The sequence below is a fragment of the Dendrobates tinctorius genome, unplaced genomic scaffold (genome assembly GCF_039654945.1).
Source record: "Dendrobates tinctorius isolate UK_male_01 unplaced genomic scaffold, ASM3965494v1 ptg000155l, whole genome shotgun sequence".
In the NCBI taxonomy this organism is placed as follows: Eukaryota; Metazoa; Chordata; class Amphibia; order Anura; family Dendrobatidae; genus Dendrobates; species Dendrobates tinctorius.
In genome coordinates this window covers 6,259,038-6,285,168 of record NW_027361822.1, presented here as the reverse complement: position 1 = coordinate 6,285,168, position 26,131 = coordinate 6,259,038, and the positions used below count along the sequence as shown (strand labels likewise).

At 48.7% G+C, this 26,131-nt stretch overlaps 1 protein-coding gene across 9 annotated transcripts in view; it reads right to left on the bottom strand.

Moving 5' to 3' along the window:
- Positions 1-26,131, bottom strand: part of LOC141050961 (uncharacterized) — a 292,974-nt gene that overhangs the window by 252,516 nt on the left and 14,327 nt on the right. Inside the window, exon 1 of one of the 9 annotated variants that reach the window (XM_073547692.1) lies at positions 11,570-11,613. The exons of the other annotated variants lie outside the window; for them this stretch is intronic. Coding sequence (XP_073403793.1) covers positions 11,570-11,596 — 27 coding nt within the window. The 5' untranslated portion in view covers positions 11,597-11,613. Of the gene's footprint in view, positions 1-11,569; positions 11,614-26,131 lie in introns of those variants that run through there. 9 annotated transcript variants of the gene reach the window in all.

Genomic DNA, 26,131 nt, shown 5'->3' with positions numbered 1-26,131 from the left:
ATAGAAATATACACAAAATCACATCCACATAGCATATCACACCATCACAGGGTGTTTTTCAGCTGCAGGGACTGGATGACTGGTTGCCACTGAAGGAAACATGAATGCGGCCAAGTGCAGAGAGAGATATTATCCTGGATGAAAACCTCTTCCAGAGTGCTCTGGACCTCAGAATTGGCCGAAGCTTCACCTTCCAACAAGACAATGACCCAAAGCACACAGCTAAAATAACAAAGGAGTGGCTTCGGAACAACTCTGTAACCATTCTTGATTGGCCCAACCGGATTCCAGACCAAAACCCCATTGAGCATCTCTGGAGAGACCTGAAAATGGCTGTCCACCAACATTCTCCATCCAACCTGATGGAACTGGAGAGGATCGGCAAGGAAAGATGGCAGAGGATCCCCAAATCCAGATGTGAAAAACTTGTTGCATCATTCTGTGGCGCCCCCAGGAGTATGGTCGCCACAGTGGCTTTGCCTTCCTCCAGGGGAGGGTAATGCCAGGCTTGGAGGCAATGATGGGTCTCTCTCGCAGTCAATCCATACATGCAACACAGTTCCACTCCAGGCCAGTAGGGGGAACTCTGAACCAGGGTTAAAGGGAGGAGTGCTCTCTGAGGGCCAAAAGGAAGGAGTGATCAGTTAGTCTGCGGAGGGTGAAGTGAGCAGACGTGTAGAGAGAAGCTGGTGGTTGAGCTAGGAAAGAAGATCTCCCTCGCAGTGAGAGCGCAAGAACTGGAGCCTGGTCTCCACGGTTGTACGGATAATAACGGTCCTACAGCAGATACCAGAGGAGTAGGAGGCTGTAAATGCCCTGCTCCCGTCTAAGACTTGAGGCACAACAGCAGCTCGGATAGAGAGCCAGGACTCAGGAGCGGAGTCCCCGAGAGAGGCTACAGCTGTCTGCCGTGCAAGTAAGGTTCTTGGGAACATCTGACAGGAGGAACTTCAGAGTAACTTAGTACTTGGAGTACTTCATTCAAACGACGCTAGGAAGGAGACTGCACAGCCCGTCTGCTGAGAGAGAATCCCTGAGTTGCTTCCAGGCTAGCCTGCTCCAATACCATCTGTAATCAGGACCCTGGACTGCGGTTATCAAGTAAAGGTACAGAAATTGCACCCCGCTGTGTCTTGTCTGCTTCCTATCTTTCCGGCACTGCTACATCCCTGTGCCAACCACATCTACACTGCCCTGGGACTATAGCTTCACTTGTGGAGAGCTTTTACATCTTTGCTGCACCATACCATCAGTCCCAGCGGATCTGCATGCAGCGTCGGCTTAACACCTCCCTTTGCCGAGCACCACAGGTGGCGTCACAAACTATTCATCTAACTACATTCCACCATCACATCTCCCTATTACTTGGGCACCCAGGGCCACGGTCCGGGTCACCTCTGCTGTGACACATCCCGCTGATACCGGCCCGGTACCGAGTACTCCACAGCCCTGGGAGGGCGACCTAATTCCAAAGAAGACTTATGGCTGAACTAGCTCAAAAGGGTGCTTCTACTCAATACTGAGCAAAGGGTCTGAATACCTATGACCATGTGATATTTTAGTATTTCTTTTTTAATAAAGTTGCAAAAATGTTTACATTTCTATTTTTTTCAGTCAACATGGGGCTCAAAGTCTACATCATTGAGAAAAAAATGAACTTTTTTGAATTTAACAAATGGCTGCAAGGATACAAAGAGTGAAAATTTAAAGGGGTCTGAATACTTGCCGTACCCACTGTAGTGTCTGTGTACAAGTAATACAATGATCACCAATGACACTATACACAGGAGCTCTCCATATAGTGTCAGTATACAGGTAATACAGGGATCACCGGTGACAATATACACAGGAACTCTGTACACAGTATATAGTGTATAGAAAGCGTGTACATGTAATACACTGACTCACCAGTGATGTCTGTAGTTGAAGTCCTTCGTCTTCGCTTTTCTTCTTCATCCACCCAGGACTTGTCTCTTAAAAAATTAACACACACTCATCAATAGCTGATCGCTTCCAGAGCACAGTCCCCACTTTTTCTCCTGACTTTTACACTACATCATATGAAGAAAAAAAGCGACATGGTGCCGCACTACACAGTAACAGGACCCCTCTTTTGCTCCCTCCATTGAAAACAGTTTCCTATAAAGTAAATTATATTACAGTAGTAATAATATCCCTAATTAGACCCTAAAGAAATTATGTTCTCCACTTGTCACCATAAACTAATATACTGTAGCATGTTCCTCATTCTGGCCCTCAAACAGTATCCAAGTCCCTCATCCTTGACCCCCTTAATTTAATAAAGTCGCCCAGCCCAGCACCCTTTATTTTATAATATGCCGCAACCTAGCCCATTATGTCTCTTGTCTAGCCTGGCCCCAATATCTGCAGCCTGGGCTCCAGATATCCATCTTGCCCTCCCCAGCTATCCATACTGGCTCCAATATGTCCCTTGTCCTGCTCCCCAATATATCTATCCTGGCTGCCTATATATCCAACCTGATCCCTTGTCCTGGCTTACATATATACCCATTCTGGCCCCCTCCATATATTCATCCTGGCTCCCATATGTCCCTTGTCCTGCCCCCCCATATATATTCATCCCGGCTCCCATATGTTCCTTGTCTTGCCCCCAATATATCCATCTTGGCTCCCATATGTTCCTTGTCTTGCCCCCCCATATATCCATTCTGGTCCCTTGTCCTGGCACCCCCTCCAGATATATATCTTTGCTCCCCCATATATCCATCCTGGCCCCTCTATATATCCATCCTTGCTACCATGTTCCTTGTCCTGCCCCCCATTCTTGCTCCCATGTTCCTTGTCCTGCCCTCCCCATATATCCATCCTGGTCCCTTGTCCTGAAAGCCCCCCTCATATATCCATCCTGGCTCCCACATATATCCATCCTGACCCCCACCATATATCTATCCTGGTCCCTTGTCCCGGCACCCCCCATATATCCATCCTGACCTCCCATATATCTAACCTGGCTCCACCATATATCCACCCTGGCCCCTCCATAAATCAGTTATAACCCCCTCCCCCATATATCCATCCTAGCCCCTTGTACTGCTCCCCCATATATCCATCCTGGCCCATTGTGCTGCTCACTCCATATATCCAACCTGGACCCTTAAGGTGCTCCCCCATATATTCATCCTTGCCCCTTGTGCTGCCACCCCCTGTATATTCATCCTGGCCCCTTGTGCTGCCCCTCATATATCATACATGGCCCCTTATGCTGCTCCCCACCATATATCCATACTGGCCCCTTGTGCTGACCCCCATATATCCATCCTGGCCCCTTGTGCTGCTTCCCCCATATATCCATTCTGGCCCCTTGTGCTGCTCCCCCCTTCATATATTCATCCTGGTCTCTTGTGCTGCTCCCCCTGCCATATATCCATACAGGCCCCTTGTGCTGCTCCCTCTCTCAAATATCTACCCTGGCCCCTTGTGCTGCACCCCCCATATATCAATCCTGGTCCCTTGTGCTGCTCCCCCTTCCATATATCCATCCTGGCCCGTTGTGCTACTCCTCCCATATATAAATTATAAATCCTGGTCCCTTGTGCTGCCCCCCCCATATATCCATCCTGGTCCCTTGTGCTTCTCTCCCAACATATAGCCACCCTGCTCCCTTGTGCTTCTCTCCCACCATATATCCATCCTGGTCACTTGTCCTGCTCCCCCCATATATCCATTCTGGCCCCTTGTGCTGCTCCCCCATATATCTATCCTGGCCCCTTGTGCTGCTCCCCCCATATATCCATCCTGGCCTCTTGTGCTGCTCTCCCCATATATCCATCCTGGCCCCTTGTGCTGCCCCCCATTTATCCATCCTGGCCCCTTGTGCTGCTCCCCCCATATATCCATCCTGGACCCTTGTGCTGCTCCCCCCTTCATATATTCATCCTGGTTTCTTGTGCTGCTCCCCCCATATATCCATCCAGCCCCTTGTGCTGCACCCCCCATATATCAGTCCAGGTCCCTTGTGCTGCTCCCCCCCATTATCCATCCTGACCTCCCATATATCTAACCTGGTTCCACCATATATCCATCCTAGCCCCTTGTTCTGCTCCCCGCATATATCCATCCTTGCCCCTTGTGCTGCCACCCCCTATATATCCATCCTGGCCCCTTGTGCTGCCACCATATATCATACCTGGCCCCTTATGCTGCTCCCCCCATATATCCGTCCTGGCCCCTTGTGCTGCTCCCCCCATATATCCATCCTGGACCCTTGTGCTGCTCCCCATTCACATATTCATCCTGGTCTCTTGTGCTGCTCCACCTCCCATAAATCCATCCAGGCCCCTTGTGCTGCTCCCCCTCTCAAATATCCATCCTGGCCCCTTGTGCTGCACCCCCCATGTATCAATCCTGGTCCCTTGTACTGCTCCCCCTTCCATATATCCATCCTGGCCCCTTGTGATGTTCCCCCCATATATCATCCTGGCCCCTTGTGCTGCCCCCCTCATATATCAATCCTGGCTCCTTGTCCTGCTTCGCCCCCATATATCCATCCTGGCCCAGTGTGCTGCTTCTCCCCTTATATCCATCTTGGCCCCGTGTGCTGCTCAACCCCATATATCCATCCTGGCCCATTGTGCTGCAACCCCCATATATCAATCCTGGTCCCTTGTGCTGCCCCCCCATATGTCCATCCTGGTCCCTTGTGCTTCTCTCCCACCATATATCCATCCTGGTCACTTGTCCTGCTCCCCCCCATATATCCATCCTGGTCCCTTGTGCTTCTCTCCCACTATATATCCATCCTTGTCACTTGTCTTGCTCCCCCCATATATCCATCCTGGCCCCTTGTGCTGTTACCCCCATATATCCATCCTGGCCCCTTGCGCTGCACCCCCCATATATCAGTCATGGTCCCTTGTGCTGCTCCCCCCATATATCTATCCTGACCTCCCATATACCTATCCTGGCTCCACCACATATCCATCCTGGCCCCTCCATAAATCCATTATAACCCCTCCCCCATATATCCATCCTGGCCCCTTATGCTGCTCCCCCATATATCCATCCTGGCCCATTGTGCTGCTCCCCCCATATATACGACCTGGCCCCTTGTGCTGCCACCCCCAGTATATCCATCCTGGCCCCTTGTGCTGCACCCCATATATCATACCTGGCCCCTTATGCTGCTCCCCCCCATATATCCATCCTAGCCCCTTGTACTGACCCCCATATATCCATCCTGGCCCCTTGTGCTGCCTCCCATATATCCATCCTGGCTCCTTGCGCTGCTCCCCCATATATCCATCCTGGACCCTTGTGCTGCTCCCCCTTCATATATTCATCCTTGTCTCTTGTGCTGCTCCCTTCCATATATCCATCCTAGCCCCTTGTGCTGACCCCCATATATCCATCCTGGCCCCTTGTGCTGCCTCCCATATATCCATCCTGGCTCCTTGCGCTGCTCCCCCATATATCCATCCTGGACCCTTGTGCTGCTCCCCCTTCATATATTCATCCTGGTCTCTTGCGCTGCTCCCCCATATATCCATCCTGGTCTCTTGTGCTGCTCCCTTCCATATATCCATCCTGGCCCATTGTGCTGCTCCCCCCCATATATCCATCCTGGTCACTTGTCCTGCACCCCCCATGTAACCATCCTGGCCCCTTGTCCAGCTCCCCCCATATATCCTTCCTGTTCCTTTGTCTTGGCCACATGGACAGAAGAAAAGAAAAACAAAAAAGATTCCTCTTACCTTCCTGCGCTCATGGTGCTGGGTGGCGTCCTCCTCCTCTGCAGGTCCTGCGTTGTCATATTAAGATGGCCGCCGACCTAGCAGAGGCCGACTGCTGAATGTGTGAGCCTGTTGCATGCGGTGCATGACACTGACCTCATATGCCGGTGACAACAGGTGCACACTAGTCAGTGTTGATCAGGGCCCACGCCCCTAAAAAACACACTTTTTTTTTCTTCTCTCCTTCCCACCGCCTTCGTCCACAACAAGGGCCCACTGGGGATTTCCCTAATACCCCGCCAGTTCAGTCCGACCCTGCTTGTAAGTAATCTTCGGAGCTGTTACCGGCTTCACATGATCACTACATCCAGTCATGGTCCCGTCCTGAGCACAGTTTATGACTGACCAGAAGTCAGAGGTAACGTGCATGAGAGCCTCGTTCTGGCATTGTTCTCGCTCCCATAGCTTTACATTGAGTAGTGACCTCCATCCGCCCAGCAAACATTGGAGTAATCCAGCCAGTCTCAACCTGTAGAACTGAACCGAGAGGCACCGAGAACAGAAGACGACGGCAGTTGGTAAGTATTTTACTAGAGGCAGGGAACTTGCATTCATAATATCATGTGAATGGTGAATTTAAAAAAAAAAAAACTTACTGGAGCTTTAAATCTATATATATAAAAAATGAATGTATGTGTGTGTGTGTGTGTGTGTGTGTGTGTGTGTGTGTGTGTGTGTGTGTGTGTGTGTGTGTGTGTGTGTGTGTGTGTGTGTGTATCAGCCACGTCCACTCAACATAGCTCCACCCAATCACTAGCATCTTTCATTTCACCAGAGCTGTTTAAAAGAAGCTGAGCTGTGATTGGTTGCTATGAGCAACAGTTTTCCTACTCCACAACACCTCAGCAGACACTGACCAGGTGGGAGAAATCTAGCATCCTCGAGATAATAAACTCCCAGCCATTGTCTGCCCCCCAGAAAGGAGCAGAGAGCTGGGATGGAGGATATGTATGATGGGTATATGTGCACTGGGCTATGGGATGGAGGATGTGTGATGGGTATATGGGCATGGGACCATGTGATGGAGGATACAGTATATGTGATGGGTATATGTGCACTGGACCATGGGATGGAGGATATGTATGATGGGTATATGGATATGGGACTATGGAATGGAGGATATGTATGATTTGTATATGGGCAAGGGACTATGAGATGAAGGATGTGTATGATGGGTATACAGGTACAGGACTATGGGATGGAGGATGTGTGATGAGTATATGGGCACTGGACTATGGGATGAAGGATGTTTGATGGGTATATGGGCACTGGACTATGGGATGAAGGATGTTTGATGGGTATATTGGCACGGGACTATGGGATGAAGGATGTTTGATGGGTATATTGGCACGGGACTAAAGGATGGAGGATATGTATGATAGGTTTATGGGCACTGGACTATGGGATGGAGGATATGTGATGGGTATATGGGCACTGGACTATGGGATGGAGGATAATCATTATAATTTGTTATAACTAACCACAGTTACTATACTTGGGCAACGCCGGGCTCTTCAGCTAGTATTTAATAAAACCCAGTAAGGCTATGTGCCCACGATCAGGAAATAACTGCGGTTTGGACGCAGCGTATTTTTGCTGCATTCAAAGCTCTGCGTTCTAATCACGCAGGTAAATGTCAGGAACACCGCACTGAACTTGCTCACTGAGCCAGTGCGCGTGTCCTGAGTAAAGCGAACAGTGCTCAAAGATACCTGTGGAGCGGGCAGCAGCCGAGTAGATGCATACTTCAGAGCCGCAGGACCTGAAGCATGTGACTGCTAGGGGCGTGGCCTAAACTCCAGAGAGCTAGGAGCTGCAAGAGAACTCCTAGCAGGGTAACTGCGAGACAAAGTTACCAAGCGGCATAGACAGGGAGGCTAGTCAGGACGTAGCCAATGAGTCTTACACAGAGATAGCTGCAAGGTACAAGAGGGGCGAGCAGAGAGTAGTCAGGTCACAGGCAATGAGTCATACACAGATAATAACGCAGTACAAAATCAACAGGCAAACTCACAACGGGAAACAGAACCGGGTCAGAACCATATAAACAAGCTATAGCAACAAACAGGCACACAGAGGTCAGCACACTAGGCCAAAGGCAAAAGTATAACTGGCAGGGATTGAAGCTTCCCAGGTGTTTAAGAAGCTCTCCCAGAACAAGAAAGAGGCCACAATCATTAACCCCAGGTGTGCAGGTCAAAACCTGCACCGAGCTCCAGACATTAACCCCAGGTGTGCAGCTCAAAAACCTGCACTGGGATCATGACAGTACCCCCCGGCTTCCTCGGGTACTTGGCATGAAAAGCCCGAGCCAGGCGATCTGCATGTACCGAGCGAGCAGGGACCCATGAGCGCTCCTCTGGTCCATATCCCTTCCAGTGGACCAGGTACTGCAAAGAGCGGCGCACCCGCCAAGAGTCCACAATATGTCCGACCTCATACTCCAATTGACCCTCCACCGGCACTGGAGGAACAACAGACTCAGAGTTCTCTTTGACAGATCCTGCAGGTTTCAACAGAGATTTATGGAACACATTGGATATTTTTAAGGAGGCGGGGAGACGCAACCTATATGCCACTGGGTTGACTATCTCCATAATGTCGTACAGACCAATGAACTTTGGTCCCAACTTAGCTGATGGTACCTTTAAGTTGATGTTACGTGTGGAGAGCCAAACCTTCTCTCCCACCTGAAACATGTCTCCCAAGGCTCTCTTTTTGTCAGCAAAATATTTGTCTCTCCCCTGGGCCCGAGAGATATTACGCCGGACTTCAGCCCAGAGGTTTTTTAACCGTTGAACGGACCCCTCTGCCCCTGGACAACCGGAATCCACCCGAGAAAACTCCCCAAAATGCGGATTAAACCCATAGTTAATCTGGAATGGGGACATGTTGGTGGACTGACTCACCCGGTTGTTAAAAGCGAATTCAGCCAACGGTAACGCATCACACCAATCCTCCTGTCTGGCGGAGGTCAGACACCTGAGAATTTGTTCCAGGGATTGATTGGTGCGTTCTGTCTGACCATTACTCTCCGGGTGATATGCCGACGAGAAGGAGAGTGAGATGCCCAATTTCATACGGAACGCCCTCCAAAATTTGGCCACAAACTGCACACCTCTGTCAGACACAACATTCAGGGGTACCCCATGCAATCGGACCACATGCTGCACAAACAACCTTGACAATGTTTCTGCTGAGGGTAATGCTGCCAAGGGAATGAAATGGGCCTGTTTAGAAAACCTATCCACCACCACCCAGATCACGGTATTGCCCCTGGAAGGTGGAAGGCCGGTAATAAAATCCATGGAAAGATGAGTCCATGGCCTATCAGGAACCAGCAAAGGTATGAGTTCCCCAGCCAGTCGGTTATGCGAGCTTTTGGAACGGGCACACATGCCACAAGCAGAAACAAATTCCTTGACATCGGTCCTTAATGAAGGCCACCAAAACCCCCTGGCTACTGCCTCTCTAGTGGCCGTGATACCTGGATGAGCACTCAGCCTAGACTCATGAAACTCCTGCAGAAGTCTAGGCCGCAATGAATCTGGAACAAACAGTTTATCCCCTGGCCTGGTTGCCGGAGCTAGGGCCTGAGCCCTTAGAATTTCTTGTTCCAACTCAGTTGAGACCCCCGCCACTACCACCCCTGGGGGAAGAATGGAGGACAGCGACTCAGGGGGAGACACTGGATCAAAACTTCTGGACAGGGCATCCGCTTTAACATTTTTGGACCCCGGTCGAAAAGTAATGGAGAACTGAAATCGTGAAAAAAAAGTGAAAAACGGGCTTGTCTAGGAGTAAGCCTCTTAGCAGATTCAAGGTATGCCAAATTTTTGTGATCTGTGACCACCGTGATAGGGTGAGCCGCCCCTTCCAAAAAGTGCCTCCATTCCTCAAACGCCAGCTTGACCGCAAGAAGTTCCCTATTGCCTACATCATAATTTTTCTCAGCTGAAGAGAACTTTTTGGAGAAGAAGGCACAGGGTTTGAGATTGGCAAGGGTGGCCGGGCCCTGGGACAGCACGGCCCCCACCCCCACTTCAGAAGCATCCACCTCCACAATGAATGGTTTGGACGGGTCAGGTTGTACCAACACCGGGGCAGACATGAAACATTTCTTAATCGCTGAGAAGGATTCCTTAGCGAGTACAGACCAATTTTTTACATCAGCGCCCTTCTGGGTAAGATCCGTGAGTGGTTTAACCACTTGTGAGAAACCTTTAATGAACCTCCGGTAATAGTTCGCAAATCCTAAGAAGCGCTGGAGCCCCTTGAGATCTCGTAGCTGAACCCAGTCAGCGAACGCCAGCACCTTCTTACGATCCATACGAAACCCCTCACAGGACACAATCAACCCCAAAAAAGACAGCTCCTGTACAAAAAACGAACATTTTTCCAATTTAGCGAACAATTGGTTCTCCCTGAGTCTCTGGAGAACTGTCTTTAGATGTTGCAAGTGAGATTGACTGTCCGAGGAATACACAAAAATGTAAACCAAATAAATAATAACAAAACAGCCTATCAGATCAGAAAACACAACATTGATGAAATTTTGGAAAATAGCGGGTGCATTAGTTAACCCAAACGGCATTACCAGGTTCTCAAATAGTCCTTCTGATGTGAGGAATGCAGTTTTCCACTCGTCCCCTTCCCAAACCCTTATCAGATTGTAGGCCCCCCGCAGATCTAACTTGGAGACCCATTGGGCTCCAGCTAACTGGTTACATAAGTTTGGGATGAGGGGAAGCGGGTAAGAGTTCCTAACTGTTATCTTGTTCAGTTCCCAAAAGTCGAGGCACGGCCGCAAACCACCATCTTTTTTCTTCACAAAGAAGAACCCTGCTGCCACAGGTGACACAGAAGGCCTGATATGCCCTTTGCGGAGACTCTCAGCTATGTACTCCTTCATGGCTTGGAGCTCAGGCCCAGACAAATTGAACAATCGAGCCTTAGGTAACTTGGCTCCAGGTACTAAATCAATGGCACAATCGTAGGGTCTATGTGGTGGCAGCGCCTCAGCCTCACTTTCGGAAAAAACGTCTTCAAAATCCTTCAGGTACTCCGGAATACCTTCCAGACCAACAAACGACACAGACACAGATTTAACAGCGTTAACAAGATGTCCCAGGTTACCACATTTATTATTGCATCCCCATTGAGTGATTTCCCCTGTAACCCAATCAATGGTAGGATTATGGCGTTGAAGCCAAGGCATCCCCAGTACCAGTCCTGCAGGCAAGTTATCTAGCACAACTTAGTTTTTCCACATGAATGGAACTCACTTTTAAAGAAAAAAGTTCAGACCTGCAACAGATACCGTCTTGGGTAAGAGGCGACGAGTCAATAACCCCAGGTGTGCAGCTCAAAAACCTGCGCTGGGATCATGACAGTAAATCTGCATGTGTTCACTGAACGATGTGGATTTAACACATTCAATACATTCTATTCAATATCTGACTAGCATCTGAAAGTGACATGCTGTGGCTTGTAAACCCGCACCGAGGGCAAGTTTACCAGCGGTAAATAGAAGCACAGTGGGAAAGGGTTTTCGATAAATCGCATCCACTGTTCTTGTAATGTTGAATGCAGCGTTTTGGATGCAGCACAGGTGAGCTGATCATGGTCATGTGCCCTAACATAGCAGAGAGCGACGTCAGGAGCAAAGTGACCCAATGTAATCCAATACAGACAGAGACCCTGATATAGACGGGAACATGTTCTGTCTCCTGGAATGTGACCGCAGCACTGAGGGGATTGTCGCCTGCACCCAGTAATGGGGAATCTCCAGCACCTACCTCCACCTGCAGAGCCGCACTCCACATATATGGCTGCTCTGTGCGCACAGGACCTGGGATGAGGTCATAGGAGGGGAGGAGCCAGGGGTCACATGATCAGGGGCCTCAGTGTATGCAGGACTCTGCTGTGCTGGTTGTCATGGTGCTGGATGAGGGGACATATCTGTGTGGGGTCAGGAGGGGTTTACAGGGTGGATGTAGCAGAGCCATATGTATGAGGTGTAGGGAGAGGAGTCATGTGTGTATCAGGTGGAAGCCGTGTGTGTACGACGTGTATAGGGAGGAGTCGTGTGTGTGTATGACGTGTATAGGGAGGAGCCGTGAGTGCATGATGTGTACAGAGAAGAAACGTGTGTGTACAAAGTGTATAGGGAGGAGCCGTGTGTGTTTGAAGTGTATAGGGAGGAGCCATGTGTGTATGACATGTATAGGGAGGAGCCGTGTGTGTATGAAATGTATAGGGAGGAGCCGTGTGTGAACCATGTGTATAGAGAGGAGCCATGTGTGTATGACATGTATAGGGAGGAGCCGGCCCGTGTGTGTACCATGTGTATAGGGAGGTGCCGTGTGTGTATGAAGTGTATAGGGAGGAGCCATGTGTGTATGACATGTATAGGGAGGAGCCGTGTGTGTACAGTGTGTATAGAGAGGAGCCGTGTGTGTACAGTGTGTATAGAGAGGAGCCGTGTGTGTACAGTGTGTATAGAGAGGAGCCGTGTGTGTACGATGTGTATAGAGAGAAGCCGTATGTACGACGTGTATAGGGAGAAGCCGTGTGTGTATGAAGTGTATAGGGAGGAGCCATGTGTGTATGACATGTATAGGGAGGAGCCGTGTGTGTACGAAATGTATAGGGAGGAGCCGTGTGTGTACCATGTGTATAGAGAGGAGCCATGTGTGTATTACGTGTATAGGGAGGAGCCATGTGTGTATGGTATAGGGAGGAGCCGTGTGTGTACGATGTGTATAGGGAGGAGCCGTGTGTGTACGAAGTGTATAGGGAGGAGCCGTGTGTGTACGAAGTGTATAGGGAGGAGCCGTGTGTGTACGAAGTGTATAGGGAGGAGCCATGTGTGTACGATGTGTATAGAGAGGAGCCGTGTGTGTACGATGTGTATAGAGAGAAGCCGCGTGTATGATGTGTATAGGGAGGAGCCGTGTGTGTACGACATGTATAGGGAGGAGCAGTGTGTGCATGATGTGTACAGAGAAGAGACGTGTGTACGAAGTATATAGGGAGGAGCCGTGTGTGTATGAAGTGTATAGGGAGGAGCCATGTGTGTATGACGTGTATAGGGAGGAGCCGTGTGTGTACCATGGGTATAGAGAGGAGCCGTGTGTACGACGTGTATAGAGAGGAGCCGTGTGTGTACAATGTGTATAGGGAGGAGCCGTGTGTGTACAATGTGTATAGGGAGGAGCCGTGTGTGTACGATGTGTATAGAGAGAAGCCGTATGTATGATGTGTATAGGGAGGAGCCGTGTGTGTATGAAGTGAATAGGGAGGAGCCATGTGTGTACAATGTGTATAGAGAGGAGCCGTGTGTGTACCATGTGTATAGAGAGGAGCCGTGTGTGTACGATGTGTATAGAGAGGAGCCGTGTGTGTACAATGTGTATAGGGAGGAGCCATGTGTGTGCATGATGTGTACAGAGAAGAGACGTGTGTATGATATGCACAGAAAGGATGCATTTTTCAAAATAAGCAATTATCCAATGGCAGCGCACTGGCTGCTATTTCTGGCCTCTCCTCCATAGGGAGAGTGCCGAGTATCAATCATTGCTTCATCCGGTTCTGTTGCTAACCTGTCTGCGCTGCGTAGCAGTCTCTGTGCATTTTCTTATGCATTTTCTTATGCTGTCTGTCTCCACAGAAATATCTGAATCCTGATAACCCTGGTTATACCTGCAATCATCTGGGCGAAAGCCATCCCGTTCCGCCAACAGCCATCTGAGTCCGAGAACTGAGTCAAGGTTACCGGAGCCAGCTACACACCATCTACCCGGATCCAGGACCCGTCTCATTACGAACTCTACTGTCATTTGTTATCCCTTTTGGTCCCGCTAGGACAGCTGCCATGTGTCTGGGGTCTAACTGGAGGTAGCACCTGTGTCCTCCAGGTATTACATTCTGGTCCTGTCTGAGCGGCTTTACGACGGGTACCCGGGGCTCACTAGTTACGCCCCCTTCGGAGCCCCTGGACCATGGTCCCGAGGTTCCACTTTAAAAATAAAAAACGAATGTGAACTTCACCATCTCTGCCTCCGCTTCCATTCGTTACAGATTGCTCCGGCCATGGAATCCGCTGGACCCCAGAGGCCTCCGACGTTGGAGTTATGCCAAGAGGTGACCCGTTTAAGGGATCAACAGGATAAGATCTACGTATCTACGTAACCTGTACACCCGCATGGATTCTCTGCTGAACCCGGCTGCTCCAGATTCATCTACTAGCATCCAGGTACCTGCTGTCATGGCAAAGCAAGGGCCCTCACCTGGCTGCTCCTACCCGCTTCCACGGTGATCCCACTCAGTGTCAGGGTTTTCTCAATCAGTGTACCCTACACTTTGAAATCTTGGGGCACATGTTTGCTTCTGACCGTGCCAAAGTGGGCTTCATTATGTCACATCTAGCAGGAGAGGCTCTCGCCTGGCTAAACCCGTTATGGGAGAGAGGAGACCTGCTGGTTAATGATCTTCAATCTTTCCTAGAGACTTTTCGCAGGACCTTCGATGAACCTGGCCGGGTCACGTCGACCGCTTCTGCCCTGCTTCGCTTATGCCAAGGAACCCTCACGGTGGCTCAGTATGCTGTTCAGTTCCGCACCCTCTCGTATGAGTTATCCTGGAACAATGAGGCCTTGCTGGCTACCTTCTGGGAGGGCCTATCTGGGAAAATCAAGGATGAGCTGACGGGACGGGACAGGCCTACCACCTTGGATGATCTGATATCCTTGGCAACCCAGAGTGACTTGCGCTTTCAGGAGCGTTCCATGGAGATCAAGCGAAACAAGAGGTCCTACCACCCGGACTCTAGTTCTTCCAAAATGACTACCTCACCTCCTTCTTCCGAAGCTATGGAGGTTGACCGAGTAAGTTTGGCCAGCCGCCGCCAGGAAGGAAGCTGTCTATATTGTGGTAGTTCCGAACACCTGATCCGCTCCTGTCCAAAGAAGTCGGGAAACTCCAGTGCCTAGGCTCGGTAGGAAAGGCCACCCTAGGTAGAGAATATTCCTTTCCTTCGTTGCAGATCTCGGTCTCCGTGTCCTGCGGGGCAATAAAATTTTCTTGACTGTCTGTTGGATTCCGGAGCTGCCGGGAATTTTATCCAGCAGACACTTGTGGATCATTATCGCTTACCAGTCCAGGCTCTTCCCAATCCGTTGCAGGTGACCCCTGTCGATGGCAAGCCACTGACCACACCCATTCAGTTCTAGACTGAGCCAGTGGAACTCTGGGTAGGTCTAATGCATTCTGAAAAAATCCATTTTTATGTGTACCCTGGTTTGTCTCACCCCTTGCTTTTAGGTTTACCATGGTTCCAGAAACATGAACCAGTCCTTAATTGGAGAACAGGTGAGATTCTGCGTTGGGGAGATTCCTGCTCGGACTGATGCTTAACCCAGATTGAACCAGTTTCACCCTCTGTCCAACCTGCTACCCTGCCTGGGCTACCATCCTCTTACTGGTCCTTCTCGGATGTCTTCGGGAAAAAGGAGGCTGAGAGACTTCCTCCCCACAGGTAGTATGACTGTCCAATAGATCTTCTTCCTGGAGCATCTCCTCCCCATGGTAGAGTCTACCCTCTTTCCCAGGCAGAGACTCAAGCTATGACGGACTACATCCAGGACAATTTGGCCAGGGGATTTATCCGAAAATCATCATCACCAGCAGGGGCAGGATTTTTCTTCGTGAAGAAAAAGGACGGATCCTTGCGGCCCTGTATTGATTACCGGGGACTAAACCAGATCACGGTAAAAAACAAGTACCCCTTGCCTCTCATTTCAGAATTGTTCGACCGCCTCCAAGGGGCCAAAATCTTCACCAAGCTGGATCTCAGAGGTGCCTACAATTGGATCTGAATCCGGGAAGGAGACGAATGGAAAACGGCCTTCAACACCCGTGATGGTCACTACAAGTACCTGGTAATGCCTTTTGGCCTAAGCAATGCACCCGCTATTTTCCAAGAGTTCGTCAACGACATTTTCAGGGATCTGCTCTATACCTGTGTTGTTGTCTACCTGGACGACATTCTGATTTTTTCCACTAACTTGGCCACGCACCGGAGGCAAGTTCGCCTAGTCTTACAGAGGCTCAGAGAAGACAGACTGTATGCCAATTTTGAGAAATGCCTCTTTGAACAATCCTCTTTGCCTTTCCTCGGTTACATTGTTTCCTCCACAGGATTGAAAATGGATCCGGGAGAAGTTATTGGCTGTACTCAGGTGGCCTCGTCTGTCTGGGCTGAAGGCCATACAGCGATTCCTGGGCTTCGCCAACCACTACAGACAATTCATTCCTAACTTTTCCACCCGAGTGGCGCCCATCGCAGCCCTGACCCGGAAAGGTACAAATTCCAAGGATTGGCCTCCTGATGCAGAGGAGGCTTTTGTTTCGCTCAAGAAGTCTTTTGCTGTTGCACCTGTGCTCCATCGTCCTAACTCTGAGTAATTTTTTCTTGAGGTCGATGCTTCCTCCGTAGGTGCTGGAGCAGTACTTACCCAGAAATTGTCCACTAGTCGAATGAACTCATGTGGTTTTTTTTCCAAGGTTTTTTCTCCCGCAGAGAGGAATAATTCCGTTGGAGATCGGGAATTGCTGGCTATCAAATTGGCTCTGCAGGAGTGGAGGCATGTTCTTGAGGGATCTCTTCATCAAGTAGTCATATACACCGATCACAAAAACCTTGCTTATCTTCAAACCGCGCAGAGGCTGAATCCCCGTCAAGCCCACTGGGCTTTGTTTTCTGCTCGATTTAATTTTGTTCTTCATTTTAGTCCAGCTGATAAAAATGTCAAGGCAGACGCACTTTCCAGAGCCTTTTTGCCTCCTGATCAAGAGGAGGGAACCTCAGCACATCATTGAACCCTTAAGGTTAGTCGCTGTCGCTTCTGCTGATCTTACCCAGCTTCCCCCTGGGAAAACTTTCGTATATGCTCCTGAACGTACTCGTGTCCTTTGGTGGGGTCACGTTTCCAAGTTGGCTGGTCACGCCGGTCAGAGGAAGACTCTGCAACTCATCACCCGATACTACTGGTGGCCTGCTATGGCTAAGGATATCCAGGAGTACGTTGCAGCCTGTCCTTCCTGTGCCCGTAACAAGACTGTTAAACATCTACCTGCTGGTAGGCTTCAGCCTCTACCAATTCCGTCCGCCCCCTGGCAGCACATCGCGATGGACTTCATCACAGATCTTCCAATCTCATCTGGCTGTTCTGTGGTGTGGGTAGTAGTGGACCGTTTTTCTAAGATGGCTCACTTCATTCCGCTACCCGGTCTTCCTACCACTCCTGAACTGGCAGATCTGTTCATCCGACACATCTTCCGTCTCCTTGGTTTCCCTATCCACATTGTGTCCGACAGAGGAGTCCAGTTCACCTCAAAATTCTGGAGAGCAGTTTGTAAACTGGTAAGAATTGAACTGGATTTTTCCTAGGCATACCATCCCCAATCCAATGGTCAAGTGGAGAGGACTAATCAGATCCTGGCTGGATTACTGTGTCATTTCGTCAACGCGCATCACAACGACTGGGTAGACTTACTGTCCTGGGCTGAATTTTCCTATAACAGTAAGTGAATCTTCTGGAAAGTCTCCCTTTCAGACTGTCTTTGGACTGCAACCCGGAATACCTCTTCCCATCTCCGGATTATCTGGTGTTCCGGCTGACAATACTTTCTCTGAAGAGTTTTCTAAGGTTTGGAGGGACACCAAAACTGCTCTGGAGAAAGCCTCCCAGCGCATGAAGAGGCACGCAGAACAAGAGACATTTGGATGCGCTTACCTTTCGCCCCGGAGACAAGGTATGGCTCTCCTCCAAGTATATCCATCAGAAGTTGCCATCCTACAAATTGGGCCCCCCGGTTCATTGGACCATTTGAAGTCTTGAAACAAAGCAATCCAATCCAGTCTCTTATAAGCTGAAGTTGCCTTTTTCTTTACATGTGCCTAACTCCTTTCATGTTTCTCTCCTCAAACCAGTAGTTTTGAGCCCCTTCTTTAAGGATCTGAGTACCACTCCTGACTCTGTCTCGGAGGATGATGTTTTTGAGGTAAAACATATCCTGGCCATTAAGAAAATAAGGGGTAAGACCTATTACCTGGTGGACTGGAAGTGCTTTGGTCCTAAGGAGAGATCTTGGGAGCCTAGGGAGAACATCCAGGCTCCTCCTCTTCTTATAAGATTTCACGCAGGCTTGAAAAAGAGGGGGCGTAAAGAGGGGGATACTGTTACACCCGGTCCCTGTCCTGGCTCTGCGCCTTGGTCTGCCGCTGCTCCTCGTTCAGGGCACTCACCTCGTGCCTTGCACGCTGTGCCTGTGCAGCAGCCGGCTCCCTGTGTGTCCCATCCTGCTTCTTAGCGTTCAGTTCGCTCCCCTTCCTCCACCTCTTGGCGTCCTGTCGGCAGGTCTTCAGCCAGCGTTATTAGGGCACGCGCATACGCCCCCCCTGGCTTCTTAAAGGCACAGCGTGCATTTTTCAAAATAAGCAATTATCCAATGGCAGCGCACTGGCTGTTATTTCTGGCCTCTCCTCCATAGGGAGAGCGCCAGAGCAACGAGTATCAATCATTGCTACATCCGGTTCTGTTGCTAACCTGTCTGCGCTGCATAGCAGTCCCTGTGCATTTTCTTATGCTGTCTGTCTCCACAGAAATATCTGACTCCTAATAACCCTGGTTATACCTGCCATCATCTGGGCGAAAGCCATCCCATTCCGCCAACAGCCATCCAAGTCCCAGAACTGAGTCAAGGTTACCAGAGCCAGCTACACACCATCTACCTGGATTCAGGACCCGTCTCATTACGAACTCTGCTGTTATTTCTGTTATCCCTTTTGGTCCCGCTGGGTCAGCTGCCACATGTCCGGGGTCTTACTGGAGGTAGCACCTGTGTCCTCCGGGTATTCCATTCTGGTCCCGTCTGAGGGGCTTTACTACGGGTACCCGGGGCTCACTAGTTGAGCCCCCGGACCGTGGTCCCGAGGTTCCACTTTAAAAATAAAAAATGAATGTGAACTTTACCATCTCTGCCTCTGCTTCCATTCGTTACTCATTAGTTGCTCTTAGGCTTTTCTATGTTTGAATATTTTTATGTGTTATTAATAGAGTGATGTGATATATGCAAAAATGTTTGCAATTAAAGTGTTTCAGACATTGTTAAAAACAAAGTTTGTGAATCTTCAAATTTTGAACATATAAGGATCATCATGTGCTGTCTTCTATTCTTAATCCAACATACCCAAAATATTCAAACATAGTAGCCCCTCGGAGTGTTTGCTTTTAACATTTATTGCTGGCCACACCACTGTTTGTGTATGACTGTGGTAAATGCAATGTTTAGTTTCAACAGTTTTATTGAAATGAAAGCATCATTTAACATGAGATACATTCATATTAAAAGTACAAGGATCCCCTCACAGGGGGAAATACATAGAAAAAAAGGCACTTAAGGTCATACGGTATCCTTGACTACAAAATCTTCGCTTAGAATATGTGTAGAAAAACAAATTATAACACAACTAAGTTAGACTTAATGGGATGGGGAGGGAAAGTGGGGGGTTCAAAGTGAGTGTCGATAGTGCGAGATACACAAACGTGGGGCACCAGTGTACCTGTTTCAAAGTCTCTAATTGTAATTAGCTACTACCATGCCAATATATTATATAGATAAAGATATCATTTTGGAAAGATCATTGTCTTTATGTCCCTGAATCCAAGGGTCCCAGATACCTTGAAAGTTATCGAAAGAATCAGATCTAATAGCTTCTATTTTCGCGTATAACATTATCAAATTGACCCCATTATAAGTCGGAATGTCTCTGACCTCGGGACTTGATATTTTGCGATGAACTCTTGTTTTGACATTAGCTTAAAATGGGTAGTTAGATTTTGTAGCCTAGTTAGCTTATTCTGCTGCCACCATACGTGATTTCGAGATGTAACTCCTGGCGGGAACATGTGATTATTAAACAGGTTCAGGAGAGGATAGGTATGAGACTGCAACGCAAATTGGAATCTATTCGCTCTCCAGATTTGTAGGGAGTGAAAGGTATACGGAGAATGTAGAGCCAGATCTTTCGGTAAAGGCCCTGTGGCCCAAATTAGACTCTCCTAGGAGTAAGGTGCTATTTGGGAGTTTTCTATTTGTGGCCATATGGGTGTGTGTTCCGCGTTTACCCCTTCCAGCTGGGCAATCTGAGCTGCCCTATAATAGAGAGTAAAGTTTGGTAGCGAAACTCTTCCCTGTCTTTTGTGTCTAAACAGGATTTGCTGGGAGATGCGGGGCTTTTTATTATTCCAGATAAAACGTACCACGTGCGAATGTATCAATTTGAATGTCATCAGAGGTATTGAAATAGGCAAGGTTCGGAACAGATATAGAAATTGAGGTAAAGTAACCACTTTATTCGAGTGCACCCTTCCCAAAAATGAAAGAGATGGGGAGGACCATTTTGGCAAAGATTGCGTTACTTTTTGGAGGAGAGGAGCATAATTATATTTAAATAGCGTGGATTTAGATAATGTAAGGTTAATTCCTAGGTATGTAATATGTTTTGCTTGTCGGAAGTGAAAGTTCTCTACTATTGAGCTTTGTTCAGCAGGAGGGGTGTTCAGAAACATAATCTCTAATTTATCGATATAGACCTTTAAGCCTGAGATTTCCTCAAAGGATTTAAGTGTATTTAAAAGATTAGGTAGGGGGGCGTGGCCTGGACCTCATGTAGGGAGGACGTGGAGTGAGAGAGCTCCTGCCCGGATCCGACAATAAATCCTGATTACCGGCACTGCTGATGAGTCCCACTGACCTGGAGGGCTGCAATATCTCCCTGGGCGTTTAGACAGCGGAGGATCCTTGGGCCATGTCGAACCGCAGCAGTAAAAAAGATAAGGAGACGCCGGGGCGCGCCTCTGCTACATCCAGGATGGCACCAGCAAACAACAAGTCGGCTGGTAGTGGAGCGATGGGAGCTGCTGGCAGGCTGGAACGATATGCAAGGGTGCCTCCTGCTGCTGCTCGATCGCCCAGTGCACAGACTGAGGCAGACGCTGGATGCAGCGTGGAGCTGGAGGATCATCTCTCCAGGGAGGGAACAGTGAGTAAACTGGGCCCCCCTTCAGCCCAACACGTGCAGACACAGGGGCCTGTGCTGGAGGAGGAAGGAGTGGGGGATGGGGAGCAGCCGGAGTCTGTGACTGCTGAGCCCACACTGGGAGAAATCCTCGCAGCAATTAACTCCTGCAATACCACACTGGCCACTCTAAGTAATCAAATGGAGATTGTCACCAAGGACATGGCCTGTATTAAACAAGAGCTGCGAGGGGTGACTGCCAGGGTGGGGGAACTGGAGGAGCGTGTTGGTGCGACGGAGGATAAATTGCCACCAATAACACGGGAGCTGGGAAAAGCCACGCAAAATATTACAATACTGCTGAACAAGGTGGATGATTTAGAGAACCGCTCCCGTAGAAGTAATCTGCGACTGGTGGGGGTTCCGGAGAGGACGGAGGGGACTGACTCACTTGGCTTTTTTGAAAAATGGCTAATGGACACCTTTGGTAAAGATGTTTTGTCCCCATTCTTTACTATTGAGAGAGCACACAGGGTCACTACGCGTGCCCCCCCGCCGGGAGCACCCCCGCGTCCCATCTTGCTTAAGCTCCTACACTTTAAAGATAGAGATGCTATCCTGCGCAGATCCAGAGACATTAAGGAACTTGCTATTAATGGGAGGAAAGTCTCCATTTTCCCTGATTTTTCCCTGGAGGTGCAGCGTAAAAGGGCGCAATTTATTGAGATTAAAAAACGCCTACGTGACTTACAGGTGACATATTCCATGATGTACCCTGCTAGACTGCGGATTGATGTGAATGGAGAAACGCACTTTTTTGATACGGCGGGAATGGCGCTGTCCTGGCTGGATATTAATGAGAGGTCCATGAGGAGGAAGAATACTTGAAGTTCTCCCTTTTTTCGCCACCAGGTGTTGTTACTCCTTTTTGTCTAGGACGCTATGCTGGTATAATTACTACTGTTCATTCCATTTCGGATTCAGGGCGGGAGCTGACCGGATTGCTGTGGACACTCGTTACAGTGACAAGCTGTGGACCCTTCTCCCTGCATGGACTCTGGGCGAGTTTTCTAGCCCTGATTCTCTCTATTTGAGAGAAATGTGCAAGTTACACTTGTGTTTGGGGGTAGGGGCGCTGTGCACTGGTGTGCAGTGCTCCCTCTCCCTCCTTTGTTTTTTTCGTTTGTTGTTGTATTCCCTAATTGTTCTGTGGGATGTGATGTGCGTCAGCCGTGTCGCCCAATTCATTGTACTGAGGGATGGTGGAGATTGCCTCTCTCCCTCGGGAGTGGAGTATGCTCCGATTTCTCATTTTTTAGTCTGCTCTTATGGCGATATCACTTAATATTGTAGCGTGGAATGTTAGGGGGCTCGGGGATGCAAATAAGAGATGTGCTATATTTACTAATATGCAGAAATTTCTCCCGGCTATCCTGTGTATGTCTGAGACCCACATGGTGAAAGATAATATTCATTGGCTAAGAAAGGGATGGGTTTCACATGAATATCATTCCACGTACTCGACCCATGCGCGGGGTGTCAGTGTGCTGGTGCACAGGTCCATCCCCTTCTCATGTACTAAATCAGTGGTTGACCCTGGGGGCAGATTTGTATGTTTGCTTTGCACGTTATACGGTATACAATTTATTTTGGTTGCCATATACATCCCCCCGCCCTATTCAGTCGAACCAGTAAAAAGAATCTTGTCTATTTTGGGTTCCTTTCCCCCTGCGCCGACTCTTCTAATAGGAGATTTTAATACATATTTGCATCCCTATTTGGATAAGTTGCATTCGGGAAACATATCAGAGGATGCAGCCTCAACCTCATTTGCTAGAACGTTAGTGGAGCTGGGTATGGTAGATCTTTGGCGTGTCCGAAACCCCACAGCCAGACAGTTTTCCTGCTACTCTAGCTCCCACCACGCTATGTCACGGATAGACCTGGCCATTGGGAATACACTCATGACCCCATATGTACGAGGGGTGGCCTACCTGCCTAGAAGTGTATCTGATCACTCGCCGCTACATGTCACACTTTCATGGGGACACCCCCTCACCCTATCTAGACCTATCTGGAAGCTTAATCCCTTCTGGATCCAGCTTATAGGGGGATCTTTGCATGATGCCATTCTAGAATATTTTCAACTTAATGAGTACTCTGCATCATCACACATAGTCTGGGATTCCATGAAAGCCTATGTCAGGGGCTTATATATTAGAGAAATATGCACACGGAAAAGCCAAAATAGACGCTACACCGAGAGTCTGATCCAGGAGGTGTCTGTTGCGGAGGCTGCGGTGATACTCAACCCGACAGAGGAAACTAAAAAAGCTTTGGAGAAGGCACAGGGGTCGCTCAGGGAAAACCTCATGTCGGCGGCAGCAAATAAACGTTATTTCCTCAAACAAAAATATTTTATAGAGGGGGAGGGAGTAGGACATTTATTGGCCACGGTCATTAGAGCACAGGACGGATCTTCATATATCAATAGGCTAAAAACGGACTCGGGTGGTCCTGTGACAGACAGTGCGGACATAGTGAGTGAGATAAGGAGGTATTATATGCGACTATACACATCAGATTGCAGTCTCACGGAGACTGAGATTGAGCAGTACCTGGATGCGCTCTCTCTCCCTGCATTGGCTGATAGCGATAGGGATTCATTGGATCGGGACATCCTGTTGGAGGAGTTGGAGGAGGCGCTTGGTCAGATGCAAAATGAAAAGGCTCCAGGAATGGATGGCCTGCCTGGCGAGTTTTACAAAACCTATGCACCCTTACTGCTACCTAAGCTACTTAAGGTATTTGAAGAGGCTGAAAGGCAGAGGGTCCTCCCGCCATCTATGAGGGAAGCTTTGATAGTTTTAATATTAAAGCCCGGAAAGGATCCAGAGGTTCCGGATTCATATCGCCCGATTTCCCTATTATCAACAGATGTTAAATTATTGGCCAAGGTACTCGCCAATAGGATGTCCCGAGTTATCTCATCTGTTATACAGAAGGATCAGACGGGATTTATCCCAGGCAGAGCCACATCTATGAACCTTAGGAAACTATACTTGGGGATTCAACATAGTTCTGGGGAGTTGGGGGGAAGAGCAATTTTGTCCTTAGACGCCGCTAAGGCGTTCGATAGTTTGGAGTGGGGTTTTTTGTGGGCGGTACTTCGGAAAATGGGCTTTGGACACAGATTTATAAATTGGGTGAGGCTGTTGTATGGCTCGCCGGTGGCGAAGGTTGGGGCTAATGGCAGGGTCTCTGAGTCTTTTCCTCTTGGGAGAGGTACTAGACAGGGGTGCCCGCTCTCGCCCTTGCTATTTGCTACTGCGGTGGAGCCATTGGCAGTTGCAATTCGGAAGTCCAGAGAAATAATGGGATTCAGATGTGGAACTGTGGAGTTGAGGATATCATTGTACGCGGATGATTTACTTCTATATTTAGATAAGGTACATTCCTCGATTTTGCCGGCAATGGAGGTCATTCGAGAATTTTGGCTGAGGTCTGGTCTTCGGATTAATTGGTCCAAATCAGCTTTAATGCCGATAGACCCTCTCCCGGCGGATTTCTCAGATTTGCAGATACCGGTCCCTGTAGTTCGGAGGTTTAGGTATCTGGGTATAATTGTTAGTCCTGCCCCGAAGGATTTTCGGGCTCTGAATCTGGAGCCCCTGTTGCAGCGATTTAGAGCAAAAGTACATACTTGGTGTCGCCTGCCGTTGTCGAATATTGGTAGATCTAACTTAATCAAAATGGTAATGATGCCACAATTATTATATTTGATACATAATTCTCCGGTGTGGATCTGTAGGGACTTTTTTGCAAAAATAAATACATTATTCCGGGAATTAATTTGGAAGAAAAAACAGGCTAGGATTCGCTTGGAGATACTGCAGCGAGGGAAGGAGGAGGGAGGATTGGCGGTGCCAAACCCATTCATATACTTTATAGCCTCCCAGATGCAACATCTTAAGGGTTGGGGTAGAGACGGGGCGTGTGACAATGGTGGTGATATTGTGAGGGAAGGATCGGTATGGAAATATCCAGGGTGCCGGTTGGAGGTGGGAAGACGGCAGATAAATGGGGCACGATACCCCACGTTGGCTATGATTTTCAAGGTGTGGGATAGGGGTAAGTCTCTTTTGAAGATAAATGGGCCTACGGAATTGTGGCCATTGTGGCGAAATCCGGATTTGCAAGAGATCAAAAAGCTGGTGGGGTTCGGAAGATGGGAAGATAAAGGGATTTATCTGGTGTCACAAATTTTGCAAAATAATACTCTTAAGAGTTTTGAACAATTGAGAACAGAATTTCACCTCCCGCACGTCTTCTTTTATCAGTACTTACAGCTAAGACATGCATTGGAAAAACAGAGAAGGACAAATCCGGTGATAGTGACACATAATCAAACACTACATATGCTACTTACATCTGAGTCTTCTAGGGGACTTATCTCTGAATTATATAAAAGATTATTACCTGCCCATCTGGAGACATATCCACTGACTGCTGCTAAGAATAAGTGGGAACGGGACGTTGGCCCCCTGACGGAGGACCAGTGGTCCGATATTCTAGAACAGGTCCCTAAAATGGCGGTTTCTGAGTGCCAGCGGCTTTCGCAAATATATCTCATTCACAGGGTATATAAAACACCCAGCTTATTATTTAAAATGGGACTTAGGCCCAATACACAATGTGTTAGGTGTGGGCAGGATGATGCCCACTTGATGCATGTTATGTGGGAGTGCGGGCACATTGGGGATTTCTGGAGGCAGACCCTGGGACTCATAGCCCAAGTATACCATATCACAATACGACCGTCACCTCGTCTATGTTTGTTGAATTTGTGGGAGGAGGGGGTTGACCCGGACTCTGCAGTGGCCCTGGGAATAGCACGCATCCTGTATCAGGCAAGAAAGATACTTGCATATCATTGGTTGGATCCTATGCCACCAACATTGTCAGAGCTTAAAAATAAACTAAATAATGTCATCAGATTGGAAAGGGGGGCTTATTTAAAAAGAAATGCATTAAGAAAGTTTTACAAAATTTGGCAGCCATGGATGGAGTCACCGGGTCTCCCCTCGGGCGCACTGGTACGGGATGCGATGTTGGACCAGTTGCTGTTGTGCTTGCGATGAGGGGATGCTTGGGGGGTGAAAATAAAGTCTAGTGCCCTTTGTGGCGAAGTAGATTTTGAGTGGCGCGGTGGGAGGGAGCTGGGGTGGATTGGACCTGATATCCGTGGGGGGCGAAATATGATGCGGAGTGGCGC